Source organism: Pseudorca crassidens, chromosome 13, assembly GCF_039906515.1.
Source record: "Pseudorca crassidens isolate mPseCra1 chromosome 13, mPseCra1.hap1, whole genome shotgun sequence".
In the NCBI taxonomy this organism is placed as follows: Eukaryota; Metazoa; Chordata; class Mammalia; order Artiodactyla; family Delphinidae; genus Pseudorca; species Pseudorca crassidens.
The window spans coordinates 24,525,704-24,539,727 of record NC_090308.1 but is presented as its reverse complement, the minus strand read 5'-3'; the positions used below and the strand labels follow the sequence as shown (position 1 = coordinate 24,539,727).

The window sequence follows — 14,024 nt, the reverse complement described above, 5'->3', positions numbered from 1 at the left end:
AGCAATTCCATCTATCTGGGAAAAAATTTTTTTTTTCTGGGGAGTTCCCTCGTGGTCCAGTGGTTAGGACTGCACTCTTTGACTGCCAGGGGCCAGGGTTCGATCCTTGGTCAGGGAACTAAGATCCTGCAAGCCAAGTGGCCAAAAAAAATTTTTTTTTTCTGAACAAAAGCATGCCTTAACATGGGCCCAAAGCTGGCCTAGGTGGTTGTCTCCCCACCCCTGCTTCCACTTTAGCCTGGATCCTCTAGTTATTGTTCAGAAGTTACATTTCACAAAGAAAACCCACAGTTTAGGGAGAGCAATATTTTATTCCAAATCAGACCGTTCGCCTCAGGACTACAGATTTGAGAGTGCTGTGGCATTACTTTGGAGTGGAGCCCATGCTGTGATCCTCTGTGGGAGCCTCTTGACTAAACCCAATTTGACAGTTTTAATGGTGTAAAAAATGGCACAAGCCAGAAATACTGGAATCAATGTCTCGGCATTTCAAGAAGCTTCTGATAGAAATGTGATCACAGACAGTACATAAGTAGAGACCCCTGACTAGGTGGTCAACGGAACATGGGAAAGCCCCTGCCTAGAATTCAGATATAAAAGGACGTTTTACATATGTTACCTCAGTTGCCTATGACAGTCTAACCAAGTCCTACTGATTCACAGAGCCAACTGTCACGCCTCTTTATAGCCTTGTGTTCAGTGGCTCATGTTGGCAGCCTGAACTTGGCCATGGTAGGAGCATTTATACCTTGGGCAGGTGCAAACACTGCAAGTCAGGACTCCTTCCCTTCCCCTCCTCAGTGGTTAAACAAGAGCACAGCATTGAAACTACCCCAAGAGCTGCTTAGAACAGCAGCTAGGTACCATTTCTCACAATCCTGTGGCTTGAACGGGCTCATCTGGACAATCCGCTCTATATGGTGAAGCTGTGGTGACTCACACGGCTGCATTCAGCTAGGATAGGATTTCTCAACCTTGGCAGTACATTTGGGGCTGGGATAATTCTTTGTTGTGGAGGCTGTCCCGTGCATTGCAGGATTAACCACATCCTTGGCCTCTACCTACCAGATGCTAGAAGTGACAACCAAAAATGCCCCTGGGGGCAAAACTGCTCAGGCTGAGAACCATTGAGCTAGGAGCTTAGCTGAGGCTGGAAGACAGCTTCTTATCTTCCAGCTGTCCAAGATCCTTTGTTAAGGAAAAATGTATTCCTGAAACTTGTTTAAGATGGTTAGGCAGACTTTATTCAGGGGGACTACTACAAGGGGAGAGAGATTGAGCTCAACTCCAAACACAACAAGAAAAACTAGGAGTTTATAGCCGCAGAGCTCGGTGGGGGTCAGTGGATGGAAAATTACTGAGAGAAAACATCAGGGGTAGGGAGAGTCTGGCTAAACCAACTTGATAGGATTCTTGCTGAGGGCAGGCCAGGGCAATAAGATACTAAGGGTGGGATATTTTTGATAAACTGGCCTAATCAACAAGAGGACCCTGAGGAGTCTGATTCAAGGTTGGTCAAAAGCAAAGAGTCTTTGTCACCTCCTCCATTGGACTCTCATCATTCCACAGTCTAGCTCAGGCTCCTTCACAGCATAATGTCTGGCTTTAAGAGAGGATGAGCAAACGCTGGGATGGGAACTGCAGCAACATCAGTTTTGCTACATTTTTAATTGGCCAAAGCAAGTCACAAGGCCAAGTCAGACTCAAGGGGAGGGAAATAGACTTGGCCTCTTGAAGAGAGGAGTAGCAAACTTGTGGTCATGTTCAATACATGCAGTACCATATTTACATTCAAGCACTCAGAATGAATATTCTGCAGAAGGAAAGGAAATCTTGAGAGAGAATTCTATTCACTATTAAGCAAAATTAACTCCAGCAACATACATAACAACCCTTATAACTGGACTAAAGGTGAAACTGATTCTTCATGTGATGGCAAAGAAAAGAACTGTTATCATCCTCAGAGGGTACAGGAGATTTATTTTCAGATTCTAGAGTATTTATTATAGCAAAAGTTCTGAACAAAAGTTGGACGCTACTTCTGGTTGTAATATTGGTAAAGATGTCTCCCCATTGGAAAAAAAAGTAGTCCTTAGTAGGCTGTGGACACTAATTGTTTTGTTCTTCAATGGAATAATGATAGCATAAATACATTTCTGAAAATGGAAGCAGTATCGTGAATGTTCAGCTGTTTTACATAATTTAGAATTAGTACTTAATGCATCCTTATCATTATAACAGCTGGAGTTTATAGAGTTTTTAAAGATCTTTCCCAAGACATTTTCCAAAGAACTGGTTGCATACAAGAGGGATCCATTGTCTACCTTTCATTTGAATTTTCACCATTGTATTTATTCACTTGAATGCTAATGCTAGAAGTAGTTATTTTTTGCTCAAAGGCACTATTTTCCCAAAAAACTATTTAGCAGAACTCTAGTTTTACAGGATGTTAACGGTATTACATGTAAAGGAATTTATAGGTTGTATAGACTTGGGAAATTCTAAGTTAGGAGTAAGCAGGTTTCTTTACTGCTGGACGTCTTAGGGTCTTTACTATAGCAATGTATATCATGACTCATAAAACATGCAGTGTTTCTTACACTTATTTAACCATAGAAATAGAGGCACATCTTTCATAAGCAGTGTTTCTCAGGATACCCTTGGTAGAAATTGTTCTCAGTGGAAATAAAGGAGGAAGAGGAATCTTGAGAGAGAATTCTATTTAAGATCAATCAAAATTAACTCCGGAAACAGGCAGGCAGTAACCTTAGCACTTAAAAAAGTTGTGTCCTTGAAGCAGGCATTCGGATCCAATAATGTACTATACTGTGTGTTTGTTCTAAACATCAGTAGTGGGTTTTTATTTTTTTTGTGGTTCGCAGGCCTCTCACTGCTGTGGCCTCTCCCGTTGCAGAGCACAGGCTCCGGACGCGCAGGCTCAGCGGCCATGGCTCACGGGCCCAGCCCCTCCGCTGCATGTGGGAACTCCCCAGACTGGGGCACGAACCCGTGTCCCCTGCATTGGCAGGCAGACTCTCAACCATTGCGCCACCAGGGAAGCCCCGTCAGTAGTGTTTTGAATAAGACGACTGAAACAGTTTAAACAAAAATCATTTTGCAAAAGTTTTAAATTCGTGAAATTTAGTCATCAAAGATTGATTAGTTGAAACAGTAATTTAAAAAGAAAGAACCAGAACAAGTCAGTACCTTTTCTCACTCTTTTTGTCATATTGCAAATAAAAATTGTTTATATTTACAGTGTACAGAGACCGATGTTTGGATATACGTATACATTATGAAGTGATTACCACAATCCACCCCTCTTGTCTTATAAACTAAACTTGAAGCCCTTAGGAATTAGAATTTGGATTGCAAGCAATATATTAACATACTTGTGGGCAACTTCTCAGATGGTTTTCAATGATCCCCATCTCCTGGTATTCATGTCCTTGTGTGATCCTCTCCCCCTGAGCGTGGGCTGAACCAGGGACTTGCTTTTAAGGAACAGAGTGCAGCAAAGATGATGGATGTTACTTCTGAGATTAAGTTGCAAGAGACTGGTTTCTGTCTTGTTTACTCTCTCCTGCTGTCTCACTTGCTCACTCGGATGAAGCTGCTGCCCTCTGTGGGGACTCACATGACAAGGAAATGAGAGAGGCCTCGGGCCAGCAGCCCTGAGGAATTGAATCCTGCCAACAACCTCAGGAGCGATCCTCCCCCCAGATAAGCTTTGACTTGACAGGACTGCATCCCTGCTGACACCTGGACTGGAGCCTCGTGAGACACTCTGAGCCTGAGGACCCAGCTAAGCCATGCCTAGATTCCTGATGCAGAAACTGAAATAATGCATGTTTGTTGTTCTGAGCTGCTAAACTGTGGGGTAATTTGGTAGGCAGCAATAGAACTAGTGCAGTATTAAAAGAGGTATTTAGAGAAGACCAATGCTGTATTATTTAAATCAAACCTTGTAGACAGTTGAAGGAGAGACAAAAGCATAGTGGTGAAATCGTGCTTTAGGGTGGCAGTGTAGAAAAATACTGATTTAATTGGGAAGAAACAAAGAGGATCTTGAAGATGAAATCTAGGTGATGAAAGAGTCTTGGAATTTTCAGTGCCAGTTTGGGAGGAGATATAAGGTGTCGAAAGTGATATTAGCGTGGTCACTGCAATTGCTGAAGAAGATATGGCTGTCATAGGGCTCCTTGCTATACAAAAGCTAGTCTACTTTGGATTAAATATTACACTAGCTATGGGAGAAGGATGTTATGTCTACCAAGAACATAGTACTATGGTTTTAGAAGACTCTTTCTTCCCCCACTTGACCTCTGGTTTGAACTATTCTTTTCTGGTGTTCTTCTATATGTTCTTTTATTCCACAAATATGTGTCGAACACTTACTATCTGCGGGGCACTGTTTTAGGCCCTGAGGATTCAACAGAGACATCCTCACCCTCTTGAAATCTACATTCTAGTGAGGAAAGACAGTAAACAAAGTAAATAAACATTAAAATATATCATATAGTAATAAAAATAAAAATATATAAAAAAAAAGTAATAAAAAAATATATCATATAGTATTACTATATCATATAGTAATAAAAATAAAAAGTAATAAAAATAAAAATAAAAAAAAAGTAGCATAGTAATTAAGTACTATTGGGGAAAAAGAAAGCAAGGGAAGGAAAGAGGGCGGGTGAGTTCTAGCTTTCTTAGCAGTTATCAAGGTTTGGTCTGTAACCAGCTGTGTGTCCACTGCTGCACTGGGCCCATTGTGATCTGATTGTTCCAGCTCCACCTGACAAACACTAGAGTGTCTACACCTTCCTCTCTTCCCTTTGTATGCTCCATACTTATTCTTGCTTTCATGCCTTCTAAAAAGGCTGATCTTCAACACTTTCCAATGAAGACTTCTTTGACAATGCTAGCCTCTGCTAACCTATCTCCTGGGGACCTGAGGGGACCACTGTATGAGAAAAGAAGTGTTTCCATTCAGGTTAATAGGTGATTAATTTTTTTTGTTTGTTTCATATGTGTTTGTTGTACTTGCAAGCAAAGCACTCTTGATGGTAGGCTCATCGGAGGAAATATAAAAGATGAGATATGGTGCCTATCTTCAGAGAATTTAAAATATAATGGGAGAGAGAAAATGCTCTCCCTGTGGTGAGAAGACCTTGGAAAGAGAGGCTGTATAAAATCTGATACTTCATGGTATGGTATAGCAAGTGACTTTCAGACTTTTTTGTTGTCATTGTTCATTTGTCTGCACCCACAATGAGAAATGGACTTTACATCATGACTCAGTATATATATATATATATATATATATATTTGTTTGGGTTTGTGTGTGTGTAAAACTAAATTTTACAAAATAATATGTATGTTTTACAAAACAATACTTAATTTCTATATGCAATGCATTCTGATATTTTCTCTTCTATTCCAATTTACAAAAAATCCTTAGAGAAACCCTCTGAATTAATTTTAAAACCTGTCAGGAGAATATGACCCACAGTTTGGAAGGCATTGGTGGAGCCAGGTGGTAGGCACACAGAGGTGGAAAATGAGAGTATGGGGTGGTATGAGTCCAGGGAAATCTGTCTTGCAAACGATTATACTTGACCTATTCCTTGAAAGGAGCATCCTGTTTAGATTACTGGGGTCCAAGACAGTGTTAATGCTGAGTTGCGACAACAGTATGAGCAAAGAAGTCACTGAAGTGGAGTCAGCAACCAGTACAGGGGTCACTGAGAGCAGAATTCTGACCTTTTATGTGACTGCTTTTGTATATTATGGAAATAATGTAAAAGTCAAACTAAAGGCCTGAACAGAGATTTTGAGGGGACATATTTGAGAAAAAATTACTGTTGATAATTGGGAATGACCTAATAGGAGAGCAGATCTATGACATTTAATAATCCATATTATTATTTATATTAGTATTCCATTTTTGTCAAAGTTCTTTGTAATCACAATTATCATTATTCCTCAAAGTAAACCTGTGGGCAAAGGAGAAGCTACTTCCAGAGGAAGAAACTGGTGCAAAGAGATAATATACATTGTTCAAGCTATATTTACTTAAAGTGATGTTAGCAGATCAAGCTAACTCTGGCCCAGATGAGTTAGTTCACCCTGAGAGTTCAGAAGACAGGGACAAATTTCAAACAAAAAAACCAAACAGAATAAGAACATTGAAACAATGACCACTTAGTCTCATCCAGCCCTGAAGATTAGCTTGTTCCTTTTCTCCAGGGTGTAAATTGTTTACTTTCGGTGACCTTAATTTGTTGCTGTGTTTTATTGAATTTTGCAAAGACCTGGGTGATGGAGCGAGTGATGATGTTTGGAGAAAGGAAAGCTTGGGTAGAGGTACGATTTTTCTGAAGTTCATTTCAGAGCACATGAGTTGATCAGGGAAATTAAAGAAAGAGAAGCCAAGTGTGGCTCTACAGAGCTCAGTGGCTTCCTCAGTTTTCCTAGAGTTCTTCCCCCGGAAGCATCTGAGGGGAGGGCTTTGTGACATCTCTTCCATCTTGTGCTTTTTAACCTGGTTCTCTCTTTCTTTTCTTTCTGTCCTTCCTCCGTCCCTCCCTCCCTCCTCCCTCTCTTTCTCCTTCAGAAATGGTGGGGAAAAGGGAAAGATAAAAGGGCTAGAACAGTAGGATTCCTGTGAAATTCCGCATGTTTTATGCAAAGTAGAAAATGGAATCTTTTAACTGTACTTAAGTTTTGTTTTTAACATCTTGAATTTAGTACATTTTCTTTGTTGTTGCAATAAAATCAGAACTATTGCCTGTGTGTCAAATTTGACTAAGGCTAAAAATAGACTAGCAAGGTTGGGCATGGAAGAAGTGGCCCGCTTCTCCTTCCTCCTTTTCATTTTGTTTCAGTTTGAATGAGAAGGAGGTGGCTTACACAATGAACAAGAACAGCAACTGGCTGGGTGTCTGTGTGCTTTGAGCCAATTATGATATTTTTGTGGGAAAGTTTCCAATTCTGAAGTCTCAGTTATGTAGAGGTGGGAGGCAGCTGGTGGGAATGTCTGTCTGCAGGGTACATGCACGATTACTCTGATTAAATATGGCATGAGAGCAATGCGCTTATTCAAGAAAAGAATTATCTAAATTTTCCTGTACTTTAAAGCTTCTTCATCCTCACCGTTAAAGAAAAAACCAAAACTCAAAACACTTAAAGAAAAAAAAAGTCAAAGCCAAAGTTACCAAAATATTTTGAGATCTCTCAGCCATGTCTAGTGAGGGATATCAGTAATGAAATTAATCTAAGTCCAGTGGCCCACATTAACTCACTACATTTCTCCACAGCACCAATACCCTCCCCTTGAAGTCTTCCTTTCATTAACTACCATCATCCTTTCCTCTAGTATTCGGAATTTCTTAACTCTCTCCTTCATCCCTCACGTCCAAGTGGCCACCAAATCCTGCTGCATCTACTACCTTCAAAGCATTTGTCCATTTAGTTATTCATGTATTTGTCATGCATTCATTAAATACCTACTGTGTACCATGCACCGCATTAGGTACCATGGATATAGTGAAGACTAAGACAAACAGCTTCTGCCATCACAGAGCTTATAGTCTAGTGGGGGCCCAGACAAGAGACAAGTAAATAGGCAATTTCAATACTGTGTGTGCAAGCTCTTGTGGTGGGCAAGGTACAGGGAGCACATGGGGATGAATCTAACTTTGGGGTATCAGAGAAGGCTTCCTAGAGAATTGATGATTTAGCTGAGACTTTAAGGTTCAGAAAAATATATCCAGAAGAAGAATGCTTTAGGTATCCTCCATTCAACAAAATTTTATTCAACACTAACTGTGGGTCAGGCTTTATGCTAGACTCTGCAGAATTAGTTAGAAAGATAGACAATCCCGGCTCTTCTAGTGCTTAGGGGAGTTGGGGTGGGAGAGAAATAGACATGAAAGTATAGGCACAAAATATCTATTATAACTATGAGGTGGCCCTCTATAAAGAGTCACTTTCCTCAAACAAAATTAGGGAATTAAAAGATTCATCACTTCCCTACTGAAAAGTCCAACCACCAATTGCTCCTGAGTATCCAGTGCTCTTTCCTGTAGCTCCAGGCTCTGGAACAGACTCTGCTATAAATGCTATAAATGCTATAAATGCCCAGAGTTCCCAGTCAGAGTCTCTGCGGGTACCTCCCTGTCTACCTCTTTATGCTTCAGAACACAGCCTAAGATTCTTTACTGGAGAGCTGAGTTAATTAAAGAAGATCACACTACATAGGAAGGGAGAACTGTAAATTGTCAGCTAACATAGTTTTCGCTCCATAGTTTATGGGGAGAGTACTTAATTTATGCACTCAACAAATATATGCTAGCTGTCCGCTGGGGTGCCCAAGACACATAAAATCTCCTACCTATGGAGCTTTCATTTGAGAAGCAGATAGACAGGAAATAAGTAAACTTATACTTTGACAACATAATTAGAGATGGATGAGGTGATACTTCTGATAGCTCTTCTGGGGAGGTGTGTCAGTTATATCATCATGAAGGAAGTGATGTGTTTGAGCTGAGACCGGAGGGTTGGGAAAGAGCTGGTTTTCCATAAAGCAGAAAAAGAGCTGCAGAAAAAGAGACCGTGTGAAACTCTTCCCAGGGTCCCCTGCCCCTCAAGTCCACCTGCCCCTTATCACAGGTGTCACCTTCTAATCTCCACCTGCTCACAACAGTGGCCACCTATCTTTCAGGACAACTCAGTCCTATCCAAGGGGATTGGGTTTCCCCTCCAGGCACTACCTCCAGGAACTACCTGCGATGTTCAGTAACATCCCTGAATGGTGGGTCCTGTTTGAGAGAGCGGTTTCACCACTAGGCTGTTACGGCCTTCCATTCACGGACTCTGCTGTGCTCTCCCATTGTCTAGGAACTCAACTCTATTTCTTTAATTTCTGAATCTACGATTGTTTCTGAATGGCAAAGCCTTTCGATGGATGATTAATTAGAAAACCTCTGCTTTCCATTCCTGTTCTGGTTGCCCGCCTATTTTTCCCAGACCATATTGTTCTAAGCCTCAGTTGCATGAAGGTCAGGAGGCCCCCGACTAACTCCAGATGCCATTGAATTGGCGTTCGGGGCCATTTCAGGAAGGTCGGTCCGCAGGCGCCGGGGTGCAGCAGGGCCCCGGGATCGAGGGCGCCCCGATGACGTCACTCCAAGGTGGCCGGCTCAGCGCGGGGCGTGACGTCACGCGGGCGGGCCGGGCTACCGTGAGGTCACCTGGTGGGCGCGGCCAGGCCGAATCCCCAGTGTCGTCACGGGAGGAGGCGGGGCCAGAGCGTGTCAGCGAAGCCGAATCAAAACAAGCCCGAGACCCGCCTTTTCCCTCCGGCTCGGGAGCGTCTAGCTTGCGCCCCGAGCCCGCGGCGCCCGCGCGGCTGCGAGCCTCGGGTGGCCGCGCGCCGGCTCCAGGAAGCCGGGGAGGGCGCGGCGGCCGGGATGGCGCGGCGCGGGCCGCGCGGCTAGACGGGCGCCAGAGGAGCCGCCGGCCCGCGCCCTCCGTTCTCGGCCTCCCGGACCGGGCGCCGAGCCGCTGGGAGCCGCCTTCGCCGACGCGGGGCACCTGGACACTCGCGAGATGCCCAACCCCAAAAACAGTAAAGGCGGCCGCAAAAACAAGCGCGCCAACAGCAGCGGGGACGAGCAGGAAAATGGAGCCGGCGCCCTGGCAGCGGCGGGCGCGGCGGGCGCGGTGGCCGGGGGGGCCCTGGCGGCGGCGGCCGGCTGCGGAGCGGCGGCGGCGGGCGTGCCGGGCACCGGGGGCGCGGGAGGCGCGGGGCCCGGCGCCGCGGCCGCGGCAGCCGCCGCGGGGACTGCAGCCGCTGGTGACGCCAAGAACGGTAAGACGGGGCCGGAGGGGCGAGCGCCAACTTACTCGCCGGCGGGGACGGCGCGTCGGCGGGGCCCTGGGTGGCGCGGGCGATGCGTGGACAATGCGAGAGTCAGGAAGTGCTCACCCCGCCCCTCCGCCCCGCCGCGGCTGCCCCTTCCCGGTCCCCACGCCCGGCGGCGGCGATCGATCGGCGGCCCCGGCTCGGTGTCCGCGCGGCGCACAGGTCGCGCGCCCCGTGCAGCCTGCGCCCCAGACTCCAAGGGACTCCTGGGTGCCTGGCTGCGGCGGCGCTCCGCTCGGGCCCTGCCCTTCGTGCCCGCGCTGGCAAAGCCGAGCGTGTGCCCCGGACCGGGGAGAGAGAGAGGAAGGAAGGGAGGAAGGGAGGGAGGAAGGAAGGAAGGAAGGCAGGCAGGAAGGAAGGAAGGAAAGAAGGAAGGAAGGAAAAAAAGAGCTGCCCAAGTTGAGAAGAATGGTCCGATTGAAAACTTAGGCACCAGTTCCATCTTGCCTCTGCTCCCCTCACCCACCCGCCTTCCCCTCCCCAGAGTGAAGGAGAGCCTAAAATCCCAGAAAACCGAGGCTTGTTGTGTCGATTGCCACAGGTGAAGAGGCCCCAAGACATTTTTACTGTAGGGTGTGTGTGTGTCGCTGGGGGTGGGGGTGTGCTCTTTAATTCTCTTGCTCGCTTGAGGAAGGAAGAGAATCTGAACTTGACTTCCGTTCTCAGCCCGGAGTTAAAAAAAAAATCATCCTCTATTTAATTCTGCTTCACATTTTTAGAAGGAAGCCTAATAATCTTAGGTAGTGCCTGAATGCACCTTTTGAGGGTGCATTTAAGAAATAGTGAAGATGTAACAGGATTGCTGTTGTCACTCCAGAGACATAATTTTAGTTATAGGGCAAACACTTTTTCGGGCAAACACTTTTTCGGAGTTGGACTGTTCTTTGAATTCCTCTGGTCAGGCAGTTTTGCAGGACAGGGAATATAGGTGTATTTTAATGAAGGGAGATTAGGTTCTTTATATCTGGCTTTTAACTTGTAGGTTTCAGCTTTTGAAGCCATTCTTTACGCAGATCACTCACTTTTTAAACAGGTTACCTGCACTTAGAAGAACCTGACAGTGATCTGAACAGAGGAGATTAAAGGTAGCCTGTTAGGAGCAGAACCTTAGGCCCCATTGGCTGTGTCTCTGCAATTTTGAAATGGGAAGTTTTTTTTTTTTTTCCAGAAACATCCCATTTGTGAATGTTTGAAAATACAACTTTTGGCCAGACTGTATTCTCCATGTTCTTTTGTTTTCCTCGCTCTAAACTTCATTTTGGTATTGATGTGGCAAAAGGAAAGAAGACAGACTCCTGGCTCAGCCATTTAGAGTTTTGTCATCTTGGGAAGGATGGTTTTTCTGAGCCTCAATGTCCTCACCTGTAAAATTGGGGAAAAGAATTATATACTCATTGTATTGGCTCCCTCATAAGGTTGTGAGGCTCAGAGTGTCCCTTCCCTACCCAGCCCCCAGTACTTGTTTTAAAGGCTTGTTACATTTGTAACAAGCTTAGTAAAGTTTCTCAAGAAAAGTAAGTGATCAGTGAATGATAGCTATCATTCACTCATTCAAAAAATATTAAACATTTACTGTGTTACAAGTGCTGTGTTAAGTATTAAAGGAGAGGTGGCAATCAAGAGAGGACATCTGCATGGGTCTGGTATTCCCAGGGTGTTTCTGGCTTACCCTGCTGTTTTATTGTCCGAGTGGAAGCTTCAGGTTGACTGTTTCCTCTTCTTCTTTCTCCAAAAGATTAGGCCACTTTAAGGCGGTGTGAGGAAGTGTTTTTCTCGGGCTGGTGGTGTCTCCTCATTCGTAAACATTAAGCTACTGGTTATGGTGTCCCTATTACTGCTCTCCTCTGAAGTGGCAATCTAAGGTATATTTAGCAGTTCTGTATATATCTGTGTGAAGGTATGTATTTCTGATTTGGAGCTTGTTTTATTAAATGAATGGGGTGGGGGGAAGGAAGAAATGGGGCAAACACTGCAGTAATTACAGTTAGAGAAGGTACAAACTTGAGTTATGTTAGAGCAGTGAGTTGAATTTTATGTTGCCAAATTCTTGGTTCTGACCTGGTGTGAAGTCTCAGTGAATGATGCACCTTAATTTGAAGAACCTTTCACTGCAGTTGATGACAATTAACATAGATGCTGAGGCCTCCTGTGTGCAAAATTGGTAAATAAGGAAATTATAAATGCTTTTTTCTGTTGTTTGTTTTTTGCTGTTTAAAGCTGTGCTTTATAATGTAGGGGTGGGAGAGGTGCCATTGGTGAATTTTTAAAGGAAGGGGCAACTGATATGTGCAAGCTCTCAGAATCAACTGATAAGGCCCAATTATTTTTAAATTTAAAAATGACATTAATCAACTATTATGGTATTTCCAAGTATATTTCAATATTTTATTTAGCTGTGACATTAGATTTTGTGATTATAAATATTACCAATCAAACAGTTATTCCAAGGGTGTAGTAAATCTACATTCTATTAATCTTTTAAACAGTTTGTTCTCACTGTTCGAGTCAGTTGTGATCTGCATCTGCAAACATGCAAACTTAATGACTTCACCTAAAGTTAATAGTGTTTGTTTGTAGTTGTATGGAGTTTATAGAATGGTTTTATGTCTTGTGGTTCTTGGGCAGCATGGACACCAGGGTAGGATAATATTAGTTCTTAGTTTTTCACTGTTAGTCAGTAGTTATAAATAACTACTGATTCTATAAAAAAAGATTTGCTAGTTAGGGAAAGCTTGGGGAAGCCAGGGCGGGGTTGTAATTGAAGGAGTTGAACTAGTTGCAGTTGTGCTCCTTGGGTAAGTTGCATGTCAATTGTAGGGACTTTATAGCCCTAAAAAGAAATTTATTAGTATTTTTAGAAATGAAGCTTTATTTTAGATATGAAGGTTTATTTTGTTTTTAGATATGAAGGTTTATGAAGATTTCTGTGGGGACTGGAGTAAAAGCGCTGTCCTCTTCCGATATAGTAAACATCTGTCTGCACATATTGCAACATTTTGATTGTAGGTGGACAAGACTTGCCAGTCATTATTTTTAGGATCTAGTAATCATGCAGTGGGTTATACCCGCGTAGTTTCATTCTGGAATTCTGGTTCCATTAGGCCACTGCTTTTTTGCTTGAGGCCTAAAAATATATGAACCTTGGTCGTAGTATCTACTTTTTAATGGGCCTGGATCCCAAGTCCTTTTATAAATTCCTGTTTTATGGATGACCATGGTTCACCACTCCACTCATTCCTGACTGCCACCAGAACCCCTGGGCTGCTGAGTTTGCCTTCATTCATTCAACAGTTCTTTGTAGTAGATGGAGTCAGTTTACCTGGTGATTGACCTTGCATTCAGTAGACCTGGCTCCTCAAATTACTTGCTCTGTGATCTGGGGCAAGTCATTTGACTTCTCTGAGCCTCAGTTTCTGCATATTTAAAATGGGATTATAGTACCTACCCATACATACATAACAAGATATCTATATCTATTATGTATTATTTATATATACATATATATACATATATACCCACACACACATATATATACATATATATACACACACACACAGTGACTGACTTATATGATATGAGCTTGCTAAGGGGTAGCCACTTGTCTTAGATTCTGGAAATAGCGTTTGAGACAAAGATTTACCTGCCAGAGGTTTACTGAATGTGTTCTTGGAATCATTACTGGTGGGGGAGTGAGGGAAGCAGGGCCGGGCAGAGGGAGGAGTTGAACTGTGATGCAGTGATTACAGGTAGCTCTGGAGCTAGGATGGTCCTGCAGAGTTATCTTACCTTGAGGCATGAGGGCGGGCCCTCCTCCCCCTCCCCCGCCATGGACTGGTGAGTGACCTGGGGGTTGGCATCTCTTAGCTAGAGGGCCTCCGTGCAGAGGGAGCTGAGAGCCTTCAGCGGTGAGTGAAGGAGAGCTGCTGGTCATATTAGGTTCTTCACTCAGACCACTAGTGCCATTCACCTAAAATGCAGGCGTGGGACAAATAGTTCTCAGGAGCGACTAAATCTTCGCAGAACAGGCCAGGAGGTAACCATCATAATACAGTAACATTGTTTTGATGGAAAATGTGTTCTGAATTTCATACGTCTG

At 43.9% G+C, this 14,024-nt stretch overlaps 1 protein-coding gene across 1 annotated transcript in view; it reads left to right on the top strand.

Annotated features, from left to right (window-relative positions):
* The first annotated feature begins 9,341 nt into the window (after positions 1-9,341).
* Positions 9,342-14,024, top strand: part of HECA (hdc homolog, cell cycle regulator) — a 43,155-nt gene continuing 38,472 nt past the window's right edge. The window contains exon 1 of the mRNA XM_067701924.1: positions 9,342-9,874. Coding sequence (XP_067558025.1) covers positions 9,613-9,874 — 262 coding nt within the window. The 5' untranslated portion in view covers positions 9,342-9,612. The remainder of the gene's footprint in view (positions 9,875-14,024) is intronic.